Source organism: Salmo trutta, chromosome 26 (genome assembly GCF_901001165.1).
Source record: "Salmo trutta chromosome 26, fSalTru1.1, whole genome shotgun sequence".
NCBI lineage: Eukaryota > Metazoa > Chordata > Actinopteri > Salmoniformes > Salmonidae > Salmo > Salmo trutta.
In genome coordinates, this window is record NC_042982.1 from 15,039,498 (window position 1) to 15,062,146 (window position 22,649).

The following is a 22,649-nucleotide window of genomic DNA, read 5'->3' on the forward strand; positions in this document are numbered from 1 at the left end:
GACATAAATCAGATGACTCAAACAGCCAGTAAAAACCAGGCCTGAAACGGCCAGTAAAAACCAGGCCTGAAACGGCCAGTTAAAAACGCCAGGCCCTGAGAAAATGTTTTCACTTTTCCTATGTGCCAATTTTCACTGCTGGGAAGAGCGAAAGCATGAATGTCAACGCACGTCAATGCATGGACACGCACTGAGTCATGCTACACACGATAGAGAAATCACAGGCAGCGCAGAGTCCGGGGGCAAAATTCGGGAACTTTAAAAGGGTATCATTTTTTATATAGTTGTCAAAGACACATATGTGAGAACTTGTCAGTTTATGCCCTTTTCAGTCTTCCACATTCTCCCACATCTGGTTCAGATAGCTGAGAACAGGACAGACCAGACCCAAATATGCTTTAGCATGGATCAGACTGAACACTGCCTCTGGTCCCCATCAGAACCAGACCACCTCAGACCACCCCCAGACCAACCCCAGATCGCCTCAACCTGCCTGGGCCTCAGAAGCAAAGAGGGCCCCTGGTCTGGCTGTCCCTGTGAAGCAACAGTAACACTGAGATAGAACAGGACAGGACCTACCTGTGGATGGAAGAGGAAGCTGGGGGCGGGCCGCATGTACTTGTCTTTCAGAGCCTCAAACGGATCGTTCATCTTCCTCTTCTCAACCCTGCTAATATTACAACTCTATCAGTTCTTAGACACCGACACTCAAAAAGACATTCACATCCAACAATATAGGAAAAAGTACTTATAGGAAGGTAAAGACACATATTGCTAACACAGAATGTAATAACACACAGCAGGTCTAAATGAGACTGACAGTGTTTTATATTTCAACTGGTGAGGTTCAGTTCTAGAGATTCACAGTACCTGTAGATGGGATCCATGAACAAGGGGGTGGGCCTGGCGTGCTGCAGAGAGGTGTCGGCTTTCGGTAGCTCCATCCCTGCCTTGTCTTCTCCAAACACGTGGATCTTCTTTGATTCCTCCCCCCGGGGGGCGTGGCTACTGCTGCGGTTCCTGGTGCCGCCCATGCTCAGATCCAGCGGCTGGTCCTGATTGGTGGAACGTGAGGAGGCCTCCGGTTTGGATTTGGAGACGGGGGCGAAGGGGGCGAGGACCTTCTCCTCCTGCTTGCGCTTGGTGGTAAGGTCAAAGGGCGACTCAGAGGTCCTGCTCTGGCGCTTCTTGGAGGGTTCATCAGGTGGGGACTGGGGCTCCCCCTTTAGGCCTGGAGGTCTGAGCTCTCTCTCTGGGAAGGGGTAGACGGGCGGGGAGAAGGTTGGGAAGAAGGGCAGGGGGAACATGGAGGGGTAGGGCAGAGCGCCTACCTTCTTGTCCTGCAGACCTGCCAGCCCCGTGGAGCCAAAGTACCTCTCAGCGATGGAGGCGATGGCCTTGATGGAGTCATTGACTGCCCCTGAGACAGCCGTGTGCTCGTCCAGCGAGGGAGGGAACAAGGCGGGGCTACCTTGGAACTCCTTAGTGTGGTTACTGATCAGGGTGGTGGGGCTCTGGGGGCCTCTGCCCGCCTTCCTTTTGGGCCCTTTCCCATTCTCCCGGGGTGCCCTCTCCCGCTGGCCTTCGCTTTCCATGTCACTCTCCAGCTCCGAGCCTGACGTGGTATCCAGGTCGCTCCCACTGGGAGTGCTTACATCATCCAGATCGCTGCTCTCCGATTGGCTGCTCATCTTGCCGCCGCCGTGCCTCTGCTTGGAGGAGGAGCCATGGGACTGTCGCTGCTCTGTTCCCTGTGGCTGCTCGCTACCGGGCGATGCCTCCTTGCGGAGGGTCTTGAGCAGTTCTCTGGCCTCCTGGGCTCCGGGGCTAGGCGACAGGAGGGGGCTCTTGATGTGCTCCGTACCGGGACCTAGGGGCCGTCTGACTGGAGAGGTGGCCGGGATGAGAGGGGGTCGGTGGTACAGTCCAGAGGAGAACAGACCCGGGAAGCTAAAGGGGAAGCCAGGGGCGGTAGGAAATGTCAGGCCGCTGTGGTGCCGGTTCCCAAAGTAGTCTGCCAGGCTGGCGCTGCTGTGCCCCATCCCACCCATAGCGGCCTTGTCCATGGCACCAGGGACACCGGGGAGGGACATGCCTTGGGCATGGGCGAACAACCCCCCTGCTGTGAAATGGTTTTTGCCCTCACAGAAGCGCCGGTGCTTGTTGAGGGAGGAGGTGGTGCTGAACATCTGGCCACAGTCCTTACACTTGATCTGGGTACGGCAGTCGGCGTGCATGCGCTTGTGGCGGCACAGATTGGAGAACTGCGTGTAGGACTTGTGGCACACCTCGCCTGCAGGGAGAGGGAGACAGACACGGGGCACTCAGAGGCATGTCCAACATCACACACACACACACAGAGTACATCTCTGACCATAAGAGCCAAGAGTTTTCCCTATGATCCAGTAGTCAGGAAGACCTCCAGGCTTTAGTCGTGATACTACACATGCATTTCAGAATGGGGGACTACAGTACATGAGAGACCGGCTGGGTGTAAGATGTCCTAGTCTGAGAATGTTATTTCAGTGAGGTGAAGGGGGAATGAGATGAGACATCAGATCCTGGCATTGTCATGGGGCTTTGTTCCTCTGGGCTGAGACCGAGAGTCAGTGGAACCCATCACCTGCACATCAAACACAGTACATCTCCAGGCATTGTGCTCCAAGGAGACCGTAAACAAACACACACAGGTACACACGTACACGTACATACACACACGTGTGCACACAGACATGCTTACACATTCGTAGATATTCATATAACTCACAATAGACAAAAACACACACGAGCACACACACACACACATATACGCACACACACACACACACAGATATGCAGACACATTCAAAGATATTGAAATATCACATAACACATGACACACACACACACACACAGAGAGAGACTCACTTGCAGACACACGGCACAATGGCTCTATTTTGAGCCTGTGAAGGAAGCAGAGTTGAATGAATCCTATCCTGCAGGTCCGGTTCCCAGGGACAGGGCTCACGTCCTCCGCTGCCCACCTCCCCCCTCACCCCCCACTCCCCATTGGCCGAGTCCCCCTCACCCTGTCCCTGTCAGCTAGCTCACTGTAACCTTCCCACAGTCCCACAGTCCCTTCTCTGTCTGACTCCACCCTGCCATGTGGCAGACCACATTGTTGAACAGAACATAGTGGCTAGACCAGGGATCTCCAACAGTTCTCCAACAGGTCTCTAACAGCTACCAGTAGCTCACAGCCCACATATGTGTAGCCAAACAATTCTGAAAGTACATGCAATTTGTTACCGAAAACTGGGATAAACAAATCTCACAAGTATCAGACACCGCAAGCTCCCAGCTACTATCTAATCAACGCAACATTGACATTATCCCACCCCTGGTTAGCCGCTATTTGCTTAAAAAGACAAACCTAACACAATGTCTGCCAATTAATTTCCAGCAATATTGCCCTGTCTGTCTATGTGGTTCGCGCGTTTGTCTATCACTCCGTATGTATTCAGTTGATGTGATAACCATCTTGTGGGTTGACAGAAATACTTGCCCCAAAACCTTGTCAATTAAATATTAAATGCAAAGTAGGCTTACCTGGCAGAAGTATATAATGAGTAAGTATACAAATTGTATCTATTATTTGCTATTTGCATATTTTGCCATAAAATGAGCAACAGCAGTGAAGAACCATCATTCATCACTCACTAGACGCACAATTAATGGCGTCGGAGGGGATGGCTGCCATTTTACGGGCTCCTAACCAACTGTGCTATTTAAAAAAAAATCTTCACATTTTTTGTAACTTGTAAGAATTTGTCGACGAGTAGGTAAACCACCACTTCCCTCCGTATTATTGGCCAACGTGCAATCATTGGAAAACAAACTGGACGATCTACGATTAAGACTATGCTACCAACGGGACATTAAAAACTGTAATATCTTATGTTTCACCGAGACGTGGCTGAACGACGATAGAGCTGGCTGGCTTCTCCGTGCATCGGCAGGACAGAGCAGCTACGTCTGGTAAGACGAGGGGCAGGGCTGTGTGTAACTGCAAATCTAACCATAATTATATCCTCCTGATTCCTGCTTACAAGCAAAAACTAAAGCAGGAAGTACCAGTGACTCGCTCAATACGGAAGTGGTCAGATGATGCGGGCTTGAAAAATATTACGGACTACAAAGGGAAACCCAGCCACGAGCTGCCCAGTGACGCGAGCCTACCAGTTGAGCTAAATGCCTTTTATGCTCGCTTCGAGGCAAGCAACACTGATGCATGCATGAGCACACCAGCTGTTCCGAACGACTGTGTGATCGCACTCTCTGTAGCCAATGTGAGCAAAACCCGTTAACAGGTCAACATTTACAAAGCCGCGGGACCAGACGGATTACCAGGACGTGTACATGAAGCATGCGTGGACCAACTGGCAAGTGCCTTCACTGACATTTACAACCTCTCCCTGACCGAGTCTGTAATACTTACATGTTTCAAACAGACCACCATAGTCCCTGTGCCAAAGGAAGTGAAGGTAACCTGCCTAAATGATTACAGCACCGTAGCACTCACGTCGATAGCCAGGAAGTGCTTTGAAAGGCTGCTCATGGCTCACATCAACACCATCATGCCGGAAACCCTAGACCCACTCCAATTTGCATACTGCCCCAACAGATCCAAAGATGACACAATCTCAATCGCACTCCACACTGCCCTTTCCCACCTGGAAAAAAGGAACACCTATGTGAGAATGCTGTTCATTGACTTCAGCTCAGCATTCAACACCATAGTACCCTCAAAGCTCATCACTAAGCTAAGAACCCTAAGGACTAAACACCTCCCTCTGCAACTGGATCCTGGACTTCCCGATGGGCCGCACCCAGGTGGAAATGGTAGGCAACAACACATCTGCCACACTGATCCTCATCACTGGGGCCCATCAGGGGTGCATGCTTAGTCCCCTCCTGTACTCCCTGTTCACTCACAACTGCATGGCCAAGCACGACTCCAACACCATCATTAACTTTGCTGATGACACAACAGTGGTAGGCCTGATCACCGACAACAATGAGACAGCCAATAGAGAGGAGGTCTGAGACCTCAATCTCAATGTCAGTAAGACAAAGGAGCTGATCATGGACCATAGGAAAAGGATGGCCGAACAGGCCCCCATTAACATCGACGGGACTGAAGTGGAGCGGGTCGAGAGTTTCAAGTTCCTTGGTTTACATATCACCAACAAACTATCATGGTCCTAACATACCAAGACAGTTGTGAAGAGGGCACGACAACACCTTTTCCCCCTCAGGAGACTGAAAAGATTTGGCATGGGTCCCCAGATCCTCAAAAGGTTCTACAGCTGCATCATAGAGAGCATCCTGACCAGTTGCATCACCGCCTGGTATGGCAACTGCTCGGCATCCGACCATAAGCCGCAAGGCCCAGTACATCACTGGGACCAAGCTTCCTGACATCCAGGACCTATATACTAGGCGGTGTCAGAGGAAGGCCCAACATTTTTTCAAAGACTCTAGTCACCCAAGTCATAGACTGCTCTCTCTGCCTCCGCACGGCAAGCGGTACCGGAGCGTCAAGTCTAGGACCAAAAGGCTCCTTAACAGCTTCTACCCCCAAGCCATAAGACTGCTGAACAATTAATCAAATGGCCACCCGGACTATTTACATTGACCCCCCCACCCCCTTGTTTTTACACTGCTGCTACTCGCTGTTTATTATCTATGCATAGTCACTTTACAAATGACCTCGACTAACCTGTACCTCCGCACATTGACTTGGTACCGTTACCCCCTGTATATAGCCTTGTTATTGTTGTGTAATTTTCTTGTGTTACCTTTTTATATTTTACATTTTTTTTCACTTTAGTTTATTTAGTAAATATTTTCTTAACTCTATTTCTTGAACTGCATTGTTTGTTAAGGGCTTGCATTGTTGTTTAAGGGCTTGTAAGCGCGGCAGGTAGCCTAGTGGTTAGAGCGTTGGACTTGTAAGTGCGGCAGGTAGCCTAGTGGAGTGGTTAGACTGTTGGATTAGTAACCGAAAGGTTGCAAGATCGAATCCCCGAGCTGACAAGGTAAAAAGCTGTTGTTCTGCCCCTGAACAAGGCAGTTAACCCACTGTTCCTAGGCTGTCATTGAAAATAATAATTTGTTGTTAACTGACTTGCCTAGTTAAATAAAGGTGAAATAAAAAAGTAAGCATTTCACCTGTTGAATTTGGTGCATGTGACAAATAACATTTGATTAAAGGGGAATTACACACCAAAAAAATGTCTTTCTTCCAGACCAAAAAAAGGTATTCTGAGTAGCTTGTGACATGGCTCTCATGCTAGAAAAGGTTGTAGACCCCCGGGCTAGATGATAGCTAGATAAAAATAAACAGTCATATAGAGATCATATCTATACATACAGTAGCTTCTGGATAATAGTCATTCTGTTTAATATTCCCTACTGGAATTCTCTATTTCTGCATTCTTTATTCTACATTGGCATCCGTCAAAATGGAAAGTGGATGAAATTTGGATATCAAAACATACTCTTTAGTAATATGTATCATATTGAATAATATTGCAATCTATAACTTTATTTTGATTCAAATATTTACTCATCACAATATATAGTATGTAGTCTAAAGGTGTTTGTTTTTTCATATGGTGGTATGGAAATGAATTGGGAATCTTGGGTAAGACAATGACGTGCATACCTTGCTGTAATAATGAATGTTCTTCGAATCCAGGGCAAAGATCTCAGAATGAATGATTAAGTCTTTGAAGGAGTCAACTTCGTAATTGATCAAGAGATGTTGAGTCTAGGCGTAAATATTTGATGCGCCTGAGGCTCGTTGGCTAACGTGGGTGTTGTTATCCGTTTCCTCTCTGTTGTAGAACGAGTAGAAACAGTGGCTGTAAATCACATACCGCTGACATTTACAGACTTACAACAGACACACATGACACACAGGGTGTGAGGGACCTGATCCACTCCACACGTGTGTTTTGTCAGCTCACCATAAACTGTAACTAAATATTATAAACACATTCCTGTGAAGAGCAGCTTTGAGTAAGACAGCCCCAGTGTCTGAATGAATGATTATGGCCAGAGTGGTCTACAGAAAGCCACCAGCATAGGCTTTCCACCTTGGTACACACACACACACATGCATGCACACACACCCACATAGGCATGGACACAAGCAGGCACGTACGTGGACACGCACACGCACACGGACAATCATATGCACAGGCACACACACATGGACACACACACACATCACATGGACACACAAACATGGACACACACACGCGTATACAATACAGTACGCTGACCGACATGTTGTTCACACAGGCAAACAAACACGGAGGACGGACACACACATGGTCTCTAACACATCTGTCAGGGCAGAGGGTGTTCTGTCTTTTTTCACAGTCTTTAGCTGTTTTTAAACCTGCATATTTTCAACTGATTACTACAAATGGACTCCCATTTGGAGCACAGTGGAGGGGACATGTGGTTGCTATTTGTGTGGAATGGTGCGTTTGGAGGGGGAGGCAAGGGAGGGGGGAGATGGGGGTCCGCAGGCGGACACAGCCCTTCTGCCCTGTGTGTGGGGTCACCGTGCAAGGTCACGGAGCTGGGGTCAAAGGGTGAAGGTCATTGTGCTTTGGTGTGTGAAGTGAAAGTGTGAGAAATCATTATTAGGGCCAGGAAATTGTACTGACTACTTCACCTAACAAGGAAAAACTCAGAAAATATGTTTTCTCTGAAAAGCAAAACTGGGATCTGGTCAATATGTGTTGTGGTTATGGTTGTAATGTTAGAGCACAGGGGTTGGCTTTTACAGGGAGTGTGAGAGAGAGTGGGGTCAAAGATAGGAGCGCTGGGGTCAACGGGGGGGTCACGGCTGGTTGAACAGGTCAATGTGTGGGACAACAGTAGGGTTAAAACGTGAGGTCATAGTGTGAGGTCATTGCTAGGGGTCACTGGGTCAGCATGGTGTGTGGTTGCTGAGATGGGGGAATGGGACACGAACTGCTTTTGTTCAATTATTAACAGAAATAGCACTCCCCTGTGACTACAATTCCTGTGGAATGAAAAATGTTATGCTCTCCTTTTCCAATCTTGTAGATTATAGATACAGTATGTACATATTACCACAATCAACATGACACTTTCAAAATAAAATCAGTACCATTCAAAATGTCATACATGAAATGTATAGAATTTATCCTACTATCACAACATATTATATTCAATGATATTCAAAATTGATAGATAATAAATAATACCAAATAACATTAATTAATATTAAAGTGTTAATGATTGGAGTTTTTTTATGACTTAAAGGACTGATATTTAAAGGGACATTTGACCCTAAAACCACTTGTTCATATATTTCTCATCAGTGTACTGTTAATATGGTTTTAAAATATTACATTGCACATATACAGCACCAGTCAAAAGTTTAGACACACCTACTCATTCAAGGGTTTTTCTTTATTTTTACTACTTTCTACATTGTAGAAAAATAGAGAAGACATCAACACTATGAAATAACACATATGGAATCATGAAGGAACCAAAAAAGTGTTAAACAAATCAAAATATATGTTATATTTGAGATTCTTCAAAGTAGCCACCCTTTGCCTTGATGACAGCTTTACACACTCTTGGCATTTTCTCAACCAGCTTCATGAGGTAGTCACCTGGAATGCATTTCAAGGTGTTCCTTGTTAAATGTTAATTTGTGGAATTTCTTTCCTTCTTAATGCGTTTGAGCCAATCAGTTGTGTTGTGACAAGGTAGGGCTGGTATACAGAAGATAGCCCTATTTGATAAAATATCAAGTCCATATTATGGCAAGAACAGCTCAAATAAGCAAAGAGAAACGACAGTCCATCATTACTTTTAGACAAGAAGGTCAGTCGATATGGAAAGTTTGCACAGTCGCAAAAACCATCAAGCGCTATGAAACTGGCTCTCATGAGGACTGCGACAGGAAATTAAGACCCAGAGTTACCTCTGCTGCAGAGGATAAATTCATTAGAGCTACCAGCCTGAGAAATTGCAGCCTAAATAAATTCTTCACAGAGTTCAAGTAAGAGACACATCTCAACATTAACTGTTCAGAGGAGACAGCGTGAATCAGGCCTTCATGATCGAATTGCTGCAAAGAAACCACTACTAAAGGACACCAATAAGAAGAAGAGACCTGCTGGGGCCAAGAAACACGAGCAATGGGCATTAGACCGGTGGAAATCTGTCCTTTGGTCTGATGAGTCCATATTTGAGATTTTTGGTTCCAACCGCCGTGTCTTTGTGAGACAGAGTAGGGAATGGATAATCTCCGTTTGTGTGGTTCCCACCATGAAGAATGGAGGAGGAGGTGTGATGGTGTGGGGGGGCTTTGATTTATTTAGAATTCAAGGCACACTGAACCAGCAAGGCTACCACAGCATTCTGCAGCGATACGCCATACCATCTGGTTTGCGCTTAGTGGACTATCATTTGTTTTTCAGCAGAACAATGACCCAACACACCTCCAGGCTGTGTAAGGGCTATTTGACCAAGAAGGAGAGTGAGGGAGTGCTGCATCAGATGATCTGGGCACCACAATCACCCGGCCTCAACCCAATTGAGATGGTTTGGGATGAGTTGGACCGCAGAGTGTAGGAAAAGCAGCAAATAAGTTGGAAAAGCATTCCAGGTGAAGCTGGTTGAGAGAATGCCAAGAGTGTGCAAAGCTGTCATCAAGGCAAAGGGTGGCTACTTTGAAGAATCTAAAATATAACATATATTTTGATTTGTTTAACACTTTTTTGGGTTCCTACATGATTCCTTTTCGGTCGTATTTCATTGTGTTGACGTGTTCTCTATTATTCTACATGTTTTCTTGGACTGTATCAAAAGTGGACTAATGAAGCATATATGAAGAAATGGTTTTCAAGTGAAATTCCTTTTAAAACAATTAGAGGGTCAAAGTCGGTATGGGACTGCTTTATAATCTATCATGTAGTAACTAACATGTCAACTAGTATTATGACTAGGTAAGAACATATGAGAAGGGGTGTTTTAGCGATTTTTCTAAATGAGTTCCAACAAGCTCGTAGAATATGTGGAAAAAGCGTGCAGACTTACATATGAAGGGTCTGAGTGACTTACATATGAAGGGCTTGATGCTGCTGTGGATGTGCTTGTGCTGCTTCAGGCCAGAGGACGTGGCAAAGGTCTTCCCGCAATCGGGACAGGCGTGAGCCCGCGCCCCCACGTGCTGCGAGCGGATGTGCCTCTGCAGGTTACTGGGGTCTGTGAACACCTGCTGGGGGGGACGAGGGGACACACAGGGGGGTCACCCATCTGCGACTATGGATGCGGTACATGTAGGAGCTGCATGCACACACTTAATCACACATTCAATTAAACTCAAAATATAATCTAGTACAGGGCACTCAATCCGTGTTCCTGGAGAGCTGCCCTCCTGTAGGTTTTTGCTCCAACCCCAGTTGTACCTAACCTGATTCAGTTTATCAACAAGTTAATTATTACAATCAGGTGCACTACATTAGGGTTAGAGAGAAAACGTACTGGATGGTACTGTAGCTCTCCAGGATCAGGGTTGGAGAGCCATGCTCTAGTAACATACACATGAACCCACACCCACCTACCCCACCCAAACACAACTGTACCTTTGAGCAGGTACATGACTGTACCTTTGTGCAGTTTTCACATTCGTAGTGCTTGCCACTGTCATGTGACATCTGATGACGAATCAGGTTGGATTTCCAGTTGAAGGCCTTGGGGCACTGGTCACACTTGTAATCCCTCTCCTCTGAGTGAGACAGAGAGTGAGCTTCCAGACTGCAGGAGAGACGGACGGACAGACAGACAGACACAACAACATTATTACAACACTGTATCACTAGCCTCTCAACTAAAAACAACCCAATGATGTAAAATGGGAGTAAAATGAACGAAGTGTGCAAACAAAGACCTTGCCCAGGATCAAGAATAGTTCAAATGACACTGTCACCATTCACTACAATATTATCATAAAGACAACTATAGACTCAAGTTGATGTGCAGTTGATATGCAGCCATCATCAGGCATGTGAGGGGGTGCAGGTTGTGACATAGAGGGGTTCTGAGCTGAGGGGGCCTATCAACAAGGGGGAAGGAGGACGCCTTCTCACCTCTGGAGGTCGGGGAACACCTGGTCACACTCCTTACACTCCTGGGGACCGTTGTGGTCGTGGTGGCTGAGGCTGTGGGACAGGTGCAGATCATGGGGCTCCAGGCCCTCAGGGCCCTCCAGGTCACTACTGTCCCCTCCAGGGTTCCCCAGGAAGGCTGAGGGGGGTGTCCCACATGGAACCTTCTGGTGGTCCAGCAGCTCAGAGACAGACTCAAAGAGCTGGTCACAATCATCACAGCGATACTGTCTCTCCTCTGGACAGGGGGAAGGAAGGGGAAGAATATCTTAGGTGTGTGTGTGTGTGTGTGTGTGTGTGTGTGTGTGTGTGTGTGTGTGTGTGTGTGTGTGTGTGTGTGTGTGTGTGTGTGTGTGTGTATTGTGTGTGTGTGTGTGTGTGTGCATGTGTCTGTCTGGCGTGTGTGTGTGTGAACTGACCGTGCATATCAGGAGCCATGGTGTCACATGAATACTGCTCTGCCTTCATGAACAAAAGCAGCTCCTCTCCTGGTTGGATCTCTCGAGTCACTCTGTAGAAGATCTGCAAAACACATACACAGATTTAAAGATCATATACACACATACATGAATACACACACACACATTCAAAACCTTGTCCACCAACACCATATAACACACTCACATCCACTTTACTGAAACAAAAACACACCGATGCAGAAAGCAAACAAACTTTGACTCAACACAAATACACAGTCACTCACTCACACACACACACACACACACACACACACAGAGAGAGTTTAGAGAACAGGGAGGATATTGGGGGCTGAGCGTGAAGCAGAGACGGCCATAAAATGCGTCAGTAGTGGGACCAGAATGCTCTCAACACGGCTGGAAGAGGCAGTAAAAGGTGTGGAGAGATGTCTTACTGCTGCAGTGCATGGTGACATATTTGTGATGCTGTGTGTGTGTGTGTGTGTGTGTGTGTGTGTGTGTGTGTGTGTGTGTGTGTGTGTGTGTGTGTGTGTGTGTGTGTGTGTGTGTGTGTGTGTGTGTGTGTTTATAGCGTAGCCAAACCTCCACCTCTATACCAATACCATGCTATGCTTTCTAAAAAAGGACCGTTATATGCTCATGGTCCTAGTGCATTGAGTGACAGAAAGGATGTACAGTACTAAAGGTCACATGACTACCTGTGGAGCTACATGTATACAGTACATTCACAGGCAAATACTTACATGCACAGCATATACACGCTACGCCATACACAAACACATTCACACACTACTACACACTACACACACAGTCCACAGACTCCAAGGTGTATAGTGAGTGGGTCATCTGAGAGACCCTGAGATCTCTGGGACTTCCCATACGAACACAATGGATGCTCTCCCAAACAATCACAGATGGCGTTATTTTTGGCACGCCTTGAAGGTTTAACTTATTAACTTCCCTTACAGCACCGTGGTGACATTTGGACGGGCGACTGGGACGAGGGGGGATTATTAGAAATGTGACAGGGGAGTCTTCTGGGAAGGGCGCGGGTCACAGGGACACAGGCCCTGGGAGATAACGTACCTAGCTCGCCATGACATCAGTGCGGCGTGGCGGCAGCGAGGGCGAGGGCCAAGCGGCCTGGTCAGAGGGGAGCCAGCCTCGACCCCATTGTTCTGGAGGAGAATGCAGGGAACTGAGAGGGTCCCGATAGCCGAGCCAGCCATGAGAACACAGCTAGCTCTCTCAGGTGCCCCCCTCGTCTGTATAGACCCACCTCTCACCCCCTCACCTCCCTCCCAGCTCCTTCCTGCTGGTCTAGTGTCGGTCGACAGCTCTCGGTCCAGGACTTTAGCCCTCACACCAACAGGCCACAATAATATTGAGGGTTGGGAACAATAAAAGACCTCAAACAGCTGTGTAGGGCTGCAGGGATTCTGCCCTCAGAAACTGATCGGGTCTTTAAGGGTGACTCTTTGAAAAGCTATCAAGGGTACAGCTAACCTGATCCCAGATGTGTTTATGCTGTCTTGTGTGACAAGGAGTTGGCAAGACAGCACAAACTGATCTAGGATCAGGGTACAGCCGCTAGTGGACCGTGGCACACGGGGCAGAATGTGGCAGCGGGGAGCGAGTTTAAGTTACTGTAGCTAGTATCGCTGCACTTGTGCAGATGGTGTACAATCTGGCACACAGGCACTGCAGTGAGTGCCAACATGGGGGAAATCCCCTCAGCAACACCCCTTCCCTGTGGGCCGCCACAGGCAAACACTCAAACACACACAAACAAACATACCGTACACACCCCGAAACACACACACACGCAAGCTCGCATACACACACACACACACACACACACACACACACACAAATAAACACACAAACACACACACACTGGTTGTATGTTTCTGCACTGTACAGACCTCCAAGTCCTCTCAAAAAGCCTTATGAGTTGCCCCTATAAGGGCAGGCTGACACAGAGTGAGAGAAGCCTAGTCTGGGGCTGTAAATGGAGCTAGATAAGAACAGTGGTGTTTGAGTTCACACTGTGAAGGCCAGCCAGCCACAGCTTTGCACTAGAAGGGAATCACTGAGGGGAGACAGCCCCAAGCCTTGACCTCCAGAGCCCCAAGCCTTGACCTCCAGAGCCCCAAGCCTTGACCTCCAGAGCCCCAAGCCTTGACCTCTAGAGCCCCAAGCCTTGACCTCCAGAGCCCCAAGCCTTGACCTCCAGAGCCCCAAGCCTTGACCTCCAGAGCCCCAAGCCTTGACCTCCAGAGTCCCATGCCTTGACCTCCAGAGCCAGCCAGGAGTCACAATCATTATTAGACTTTAATACCTGGCCTTATCAACGGGGGATTGGGCTAACATTAAACACAAGGAGGCACTGAGGATAGGTACCTATACACACACACACACACACACACACAATACGCTCTCCCCCTCTCTCTCTCCCTCTCCTCTGTTTCTTGTAGAGGTCATAACCTCAGACATATCAGAGGCTGTTATCTTGGAGAAGTTGGTTACCTTGACATCATTAGTCACCAGTGCAAACAAAGAATCCGATTTTCTACGGGACACTGACACACCCTCTTTGTTCCTCCAACATCCTTCCTCTCAGAGAGGTCATCTAGCAGGTACAGTGAGGGAAAAATGTATTTGATCCTCTGCTGATTTTGTACATTTGCCCACTGACAAAGAAATGATCAGTCTATAATTTTAATGGTAGGTTTATTTGAACAGTGAGAGACAGAATAACAACAAAAGAATCCAGAAAAACGCATGTCAAAAATGTTATAAATTGATTTGCATTTTAATGAGGGAAATAAGTATTTGACCCCCTCTCAATCAGAAAGATTTCTGGCTCCCAGGTGTCTTTTATACAGGTAACGAGCTGAGATTAGGAGCACACTCTTAAAGGCAGTGCTCCTAACCGCACCTTGTTACCTGTATAAAAGACACCTGTCCACAGAAGCAATCAATCAATCAGATTCCAAACTCTCCACCATGGCCAAGACCAAAGAGCTCTCCAAGGATGTCAGGGACAAGATTGTAGACCTACACAAGGCTGGAATGGGCTACAAGACCATCGCCAAGCAGCTTGTTGAGAAGGTGACAACAGTTGGTGTGATTATTCGCAAATGGAAGAAACACAAAAGAACTGTCCCTCGGGCCTGGGGCTCCATGCAAGATCTCACCTCGTGGAGTTGCAATGATCATGAGAATGGTGAGGAATCAGCCCAGAACTACACGGGAGGATCTTGTCAATGATCTCAAGGCAGCTGGGACCATAGTCACCAAGAAAACAATTGCTAACACACTACGCCGTGAAAGACTGAAATCCTGCAGCTCCCGCAAGGTCCCCCTGCTCAAGAAAGCACATATACATGCCCGTCTGAAGTTTGCCAATGAACATCTGAATGATTCAGAGGACAACTGGGTGAAAGTGTTGTGGTCAGTTGAGACCAAAATTGAGCTCTTTGGCATCAACTCAACTCGCCGTGTTTGGAGGAGGAGGAATGCTGCCTATGACCCCAAGAACACCATCCCCACCGTCAAACATGGAGGTGGAAACATTATGCTTTGGGGGTGTTTTTCTGCTAAGGGGACAGGACAACTTCACCGCATCAAAGGGATGATGGATGGGGCCATGTACCGTCAAATCTTGGGTGAGAACCTCCTTCCCTCAGCCAGGGCATTGAAAATGGGTCGTGGATGGGTATTCCAGCATGACAATGACCCAAAACACACGGCCAAGGCAACAAAGGAGTGGCTCAAGAAGAAGCACATTAAGGTCCTGGAGTGGCCTAGCCAGTCTCCAGACCTTAATCCCATAGAAAATCTGTGGAGGGAGCTGAAGGTTCGAGTTGCCAAACGTCAGCCTCGAAACCTTAATGACTTGGAGAAGATCTGCAAAGAGGAGTGGGACAAAATCCCTCCTGAGATGTGTGCAAACCTGGTGGCCAACTACAAGAAACGTCTGACCTCTGTGATTGCCAACAAGGGTTTTGCCACCAAGTACTAAGTCATGTTTTGCAGAGGGGTCAAATACTTATTTCCCTCATTAAAATGCAAATCAATTTATAACATTTTTTACATGCGTTTTTCTGGATTTTTTTGTTGTTATTATGTCTCTCACTGTTCAAATAAACCTACCATTAAAATTATAGACTGATCATTTCTTTGTCAGTGGGCAAACGTACAAAATCAGCAGGGGATCAAATACTTTTTTCCCTCACTGTATGCCAGCCACCAGCCAGAGTGCTGATCTAGGATCAGGTCCTCCCTCTCTTTATACGCTATATATACAAAAGTATGTGGACATCCCTTCAAATGAGTGGATTCGGCTATTTCAGTCACACCCGTTGCTGACAGGTGTATAAAATCAAGCACACCGCCATGCAACCTCCATAGACAAACATTGACAGCAGAATGGCCCTACTGAAAAGCTCGGTGACTTTCCACTTTTCCAACAAGTCAGTTCATCAAATTTCTCCCCTGCTAGAGTTGCCCCAGTCAACTGTAAGTGGTGTTATTGTGAAATGGAAACGTTTGGGAAGAAACAACAGCTCAGCCACAAAGTGACTCACAGAACGGGACCGCCATGTGCTGAAGCGTTTAAAAATTGTCTGTCCACGGTTGCAACACTCACTACCGAGTTCCAAACTAACTCTGGAAGCAACATCAGCACAAGAAGTGTTTGTCGGGAGCTTCATGAAATGGGTTTCCATGTCCGAGCAGGCGCACACAAGTGTAAGATCACCATGTACAATGTCAAGTGTATGCTGGAGTGGTGTAAAGCTCTTCGCCTTTGGACTCTGGAGCAGTGCGTTCTCTGGAGTGATGAATCACGCTTCACCATTTAGCAGTCTGACGGACGAATTATGGTTTGGCGAATGCCAGGATAGAGCGAGGTCCATACAGAAATAGTTTGTCAAGATTGGTGTGGAAGTACTTGACTGGCCTGCACAGAGCCCTGACCTCAACCCCATCAAACACCTTTGGGATGAATAGGAACGCCGATTGCGAGCCAGGCCTAATCGCCCAACATCAGTGCCCGACCTCACTAAAGCTCTTGTGGCTGAATGGAAGCAAGTCCCCGCAGCAATGTTCCAACATCTAGTAGAAAGCCTTCCCAGAAGAGTGGAGGCAGTTATAGCAGCAAAGGGGGGGACCGACTCCTAATTGATGCCCATGAATTTGGAATGAGATGTTGAACTGGCACATGCCCACATACTTTTTGGTCATGTAGTGTAATTGTAATTCATTACGATCCAAAATAGAAAACTGAATCTAGATCAGCACTCCTACTCTGAGACACTTAGTAAATACGGGTCCTGATCTAGGATCAGTTCCTCCCTGTCCATATAATCATATTCATTATGATCCAGAAGACAAAAGGAATCCGAGATCAGCACTCCCACACTGAGACACTCAGCTTCCCAGTCTATTTATGTGATCACAGAACCTTTCACACATTAAAACAGTCAATTCATCCACTTCATGTCTCTTTGTGCGGCGTGTGAGAATCAATATGGCTAACGAGATTAGCCCTCATATCCATCCACAGTCTTATGAAAGAGTTTTTAGTCGCTCGTCAGATCATGAAAATTACACAGCTAATCCATTTACACTTCAGCCTGTCCCATGTAGGCTACTGTCTGTGTGGGAGATGGTTAAGACATCTCCATACAAAATATACTTCTTATCTGAACTCAGTACAATGCTCAGTGATGAACACAGGTCAATCTAACCAGAGAGAAGTTTTAGTGCTAAAAAACAGTTTTCACTCCCAGATCATTGATCTCAGATCATTGATTGTATGAGACGCAATAGTCACCGACAGCATTGCAGAGCGTTGATGAATAGTTAGTGTTATCGGTAATAACGCTGTTTAAAATATCATGTTGCACATGTTCATACTTAGCTAACTTTGACCAGCTCTTAAACCCTACAGCTAAGACATGATCACACACGCCATACTGCTGCAGCACTACGCAAGCCTTGCTATTCTCTACGCCGAACACACACACACACACACACACACACACACACACACACACACACACACACGTAGGAACCCCTGACAGTTCCTCTAGCTCTCTTTCTTCTCTCTCCTCCCTTCCTCCACTCCCCTCTTCCTCTCCTTTACTTTCCTCACCCTCTTGAGATTGGACATAAAGTTTTATTATAAGCAGGACTAGGTCAGAAATAAGAGGATTGAAGCCAGGTTAGTCCACAATGTGGGACTGATTGTGTAAGAGGGTGTAATATGTGGTTTCAGGCTGACTTCACAGTCAGCACTTCTCAGCAGCTGTAAAACCTGTTGGAAGCAGGTAAGGGACTACATTTCTCACTTCCAGCTTTAGGATGAGGAGCACGGGGAGCCATCAGAACCGCAATGAACATTCACATAGTCCTGATAAAGGGCCCGATCCTACACAGCGCACGCATAGAGGCACACACATATACACAGACACACACACACACACGTTCATACTCTGATAGAAACAGACATAACTTGACAGACCTTCCAGACATCCAACCTTACGCATGCAATTTACGCCTAGACAGGCTTTGTGAGACGTTACTGTGTGTTCTGAAAAACATGAGGGGTGTCCGGAAGACGTGAAGACAGTGTTGTGACAGTGTGTGGTACCTAACAATAATCTCATCACAGCCTTGTCCATGACCCTGGCCAGGCTTAGACAGCCACCTGAGCAGAACCACAGTGATGACAGTCAGTCACACCTCGGAGAGAGGGCCACTCAGAAGGCTACATTAAACACTGATTAAACATTGATTATGTCTCATATGGCACCCTATTCCCTATATAGTGCACTACTGGGATTGATTGTGTAATGCTTTATATAGGGGGCATACATAGGGAATGGGGTGACAATTAGGATTCATTATACTACAGTTTCAAATAAGAATCTGAAGTTGGCTTCCTCTCAAAATAAACTGTGTCTAAATCATTTGGAGTATTAAATACCCATTTGGAGTATTAAATAACCATTTGCATAGGGACGCTATAATAATGCTAATGATAAGTATAATCATGATGACAATGCTCCTAGATACAAATGACATCCACTCATTAATATTACATTTGAAATGGTTCCTTATCTGCAACATATGCAAGTATCTATAAACTATTTATGAAGAATGAATGAAAAGTGATGCAAACTCTTCTATCTATGTATCTTCCATCAAGACATGGAATGCACTGTCCATGTCAAATAAAGTCTCCCTTACTATAGGTGTGTGTGTGTGTGGGTGTGGGTGTGTGTGTGTGTGTGTGTGTGTGTGTGTGTGTGTGTGTGTGTGTGTGTGTGTGTGTGTGTGTGTGTGTGTGTGTGTGTGTGTGTGTGTGTGTGTTGTGTGTGTGTGTGTAGTCTGAGTCCATAAAATACTATTTAACCATTGAATGAGTGAATTGAAAATGCCCCTATGTGTCAGGTAGGAGGTAGGCCATCCTGTCCTGTCTCTCCCAGGTGAGGAGAGAAAGAGCCATGGGGCATTCCACACATATCTGGAAGTTTACAGTGCGAGCGTGTGTGAAGTGTCTGTGACTATCAGCACGGCAGCCGTGTGTGTGATCTGGCCCTGTGGTCCTCGACACGCCGAAGCCAAGACACAATTACACAGAAACAAAATACAGAGGTAGGGTGTGTGTGTGTGTGTGTGTGTGTGTGTGTGTGTGTGTGTGTGTGTGTGTGTGTGTGTGTGTGTGTGTGTGTGTGAGGAGAGGGGAGCTGATACTGAACGCAGGGTGGGCCGAACAGGGGCTATCTGAACTAGATCACAATAACACCTTCTAACACAACAACAGGCAGCCAGGCAGGACATGGGGGTTCACTGAGGCCCTGTGGCAGGCAGGAGGGCGGTCTCCTCTCCACATACCTGATCATCTATCTGGCACGGCGTCAGGTTGTGCTGGAGGGCCGTGGGGGCAAACTGGATGTGCTTCAGCCAGCTCCCGATATCAGGCTCGCTGGCATCCACACAGAACTTTACATGGCCCGACCCGTCCAAGATCTGGAGAGAGGTAGAGAAGGGGGGTTAACACTTTGATCTCTATCTGATTCTGCACAGGTTACTGTGTCCACATGGACGAACCACATACCTCCCACCGAGAAACAAGGCCACACTGTTATGAGGCTGCAGTATTACACACTCAGGGCAGGCACACACATGCACACACACAAACACACACACACACACCTTGAACTGGGTCCTGCTCTCTCTCACACAATCAAACGAAAAAGCCCACACAAACTCATTCACACACACAGCCGTGAAACACATGACAGAATATCACTGTGCTGAATGAGCACAACTAAAATGTCTTTCAATGACTTGTTTTTAAGACACCAACAATGTTTTTAAGACATCAAAACAAATGTATTTCTTTATTGCTGAACATTAGAAATTATGCCATGAATATGGTAATAAAAAAGAACATTTTAGAGCCATTTCACTAGATGCAACACGTTTCATAACAATGCTTACATTATTATCAAGTGACCTAAAAAGGAAATACTGAGTCGTGCTGAATACATAAAAACACAAAAAGCAACGCCAATATCAGTGTTGGTATTTTGTCGAAACAAAAGAACTTGTGTAATGAAATGATTATTACATATTTATATTCGTATCAACACTTGTAGAAACATTTACTCTATTCCCCAGTTGCTGATACCACCTGGTTTTCTTTTAAAAGAAAACGTAATATTATTATAAAGATGAAGTTGATTGAAAAGTCTCTCAGAGGGTTGATGATGAGGAGATATTGAACAATGGCGCCCTAATCTTTAGGAGTGAAAAGGGCCAAAGCACGTTAACCCCAGTGGGCAGCAGCATTTAAATAAACCTTTAATGCACACCATTCCCACAAAACAAACAACCAGTTTTATAAAGAAATCCCTAACTTCTACTTTATTATCAGCTATGTAGGCCTAATTAACTACCCTATCATATTCAATAAATGAACAATATTATCAAATGACCAAGGCAGGCCTATTCATACAATAAAACGTAATTCTACTTAGACAGATGATAGGAATAGATAAATGATAGGCCTGATAATTATTCCCAAATATTAAAAAAAAAAAACGAATTAAGGAGAGATAGAAATCGCGTGAAAAAGGCCACTGTGTATTTCACCCAGGACAGGAGTTGGTTGCAGTCTAAACAATTTATAACATACAGAAAACGTCAGACAAAATACCCTAATGCTCGGGGTTTTTTTCTGGCCTACCTTGAAAATTGGATAAGCACACGTGTCAATAATAGACAGAATATGTATTTATTTGTTAAATACACTTTTCATTTTTAATTAAATTTGGCAACAGAATGCAAAATGACATCTTGCTTATAATTTAAACACAAATTATTTTTGTATCAATAAAAACTAAATAATAATTTGTGATAAGAGTTACGTGCAGAAGCAAGACATATTGTTGTGATCCATAACTGAATATCAATTATGGACACCAGTCGATGTTTGTGCAGCCTAAAATACTTACCTGGGATACGTTAAACGTGTCTGATGAAAACGTATTAACTCACCCTGTAAAAATACTTGTCAATAGTTTTGACAATTGATCTATATTGAGAGCTCATACGATTAATTATAACCATAATTGTATCACTGAGAAAGGACTCGTAAGAATGTTCGTTTGGTAATAAAAAGGTAATCAAATAGAACGTTGCTTACCGTGGTAAATCCTTTGCACCCTTGGTGCAACAATAAAATATCTGCAAATACGTTGTGTGCAGAAATAAAGTGGAAAAAAAACGTTTGATTAAAACTGCAATGTCTTGTTTTGGAAATAACCACAAAAAATTGAAAATGTATCGGTCTTTTAGTTTTGCTCCATATCTGTAATGTCCTGTGTTCTTGAAAACGCCATGGGATTTTACAGTGTATTTTTCCTTTCTCCGACCCACAAGACGTTTGCTCTTCTCTCTCACACACTTATTGTCATGTAGACACCGGCATAATCCCTAGGCACATTAATAACTTGGTCCAAGTTGAGCCCGTCAGCGCGAGCCGGTCTCGTCCGCTCCTCTCATTCTGAACCTCCACTGTTCCCAGGTGTCAGTGCGGCGGAGCGAGCGAAAATTCAACTTTTCCTTTCTCTCTTCCCCCCGGCGCGTGATAGTGAGATGGAAAGATCGCCCACCTACTTGCGCGTCCCGTACTGTGTGATGTGTGTTTCTGTTTCACGGACTGTCTCTTAAAGAGGATCTTGCTCGCCCATCCATAGAGAGCAATGCAAAACGGGCTATCTTGCCTGTCCGCAATCGGAAGTTGAGCGACGCTCCCGCAGTACATTTTAAAGTGACAGGGGGACCGGTGGAGAGGCGAGGTCAGAGAGAGGTCGGGATGGGCTTCTATGTTATTGACTACATACACCAGCCCAATTTGGCTTTGATGAAACCACCGAATAATTACGCATTTCTTCCGCATTTCACTCGTTTGTCCCTGAGCAATGAGGGGTGGGTGCGCGGCTCACTCCTAGCCAGTTAAGGCACAACATGCTATTAGTTTAAAGACTAATGAATGGTGACAGTGACTCTCTTCTAAGAATATTGTACATTTAAAAAATAATTGTGTTATTCATAGAACACTTAATGGAATGTAAAAAGTATTGTTTCGATAAAATAAAACCTCACCAATAGTCCAAGTGAAAACAATAACTTTTATTGTTAGGCCTAAGTGAGGCTTTCCTTGTTTGCTTGGAGATCTGCTTTACGAGACAGACAAGGCATGCACCCGGATGATCTGTCTCGCAGCTCTGAGGGACATAGGACGCAGGTGACCAACATGCCACCATCCTGCATTTCTAAACATGCAGATACAATGTATAGCTTTTAAAACATTCTTCTTCTAAACTTGATCTGCAATTCATGGTAACAGCTTGCATATACAGCAGGCCAACATTCACAAAATGTGATTTTTTTCTGCTTTTGTTTTGTTTGTTAATAACAA

At 45.9% G+C, this 22,649-nt stretch overlaps 1 protein-coding gene across 15 annotated transcripts in view; it reads right to left on the reverse strand.

The window, feature by feature from the left end:
• Positions 1–22,649, reverse strand: part of LOC115163229 (histone-lysine N-methyltransferase MECOM) — a 189,881-nt gene that overhangs the window by 14,832 nt on the left and 152,400 nt on the right. For 2 of the 15 annotated variants that reach the window (XM_029714932.1, XM_029714938.1), the window contains exons 3-9: positions 19,556–19,690; positions 11,630–11,732; positions 11,193–11,448; positions 10,689–10,860; positions 10,141–10,321; positions 871–2,293; positions 580–670 (exon numbers count right to left, since the gene is read on the reverse strand). In XM_029714932.1, coding sequence (XP_029570792.1) covers positions 580–670; positions 871–2,293; positions 10,141–10,321; positions 10,689–10,860; positions 11,193–11,448; positions 11,630–11,732; positions 19,556–19,690 — 2,361 coding nt within the window. Of the gene's footprint in view, positions 1–579; positions 671–870; positions 2,294–10,140; positions 10,322–10,688; positions 10,861–11,192; positions 11,449–11,629; positions 11,733–19,555; positions 19,691–21,371; positions 22,065–22,649 lie in introns of those variants that run through there. The other 13 variants (XM_029714946.1, XM_029714943.1, XM_029714945.1 and 10 more) reach the window with 9 other exon arrangements.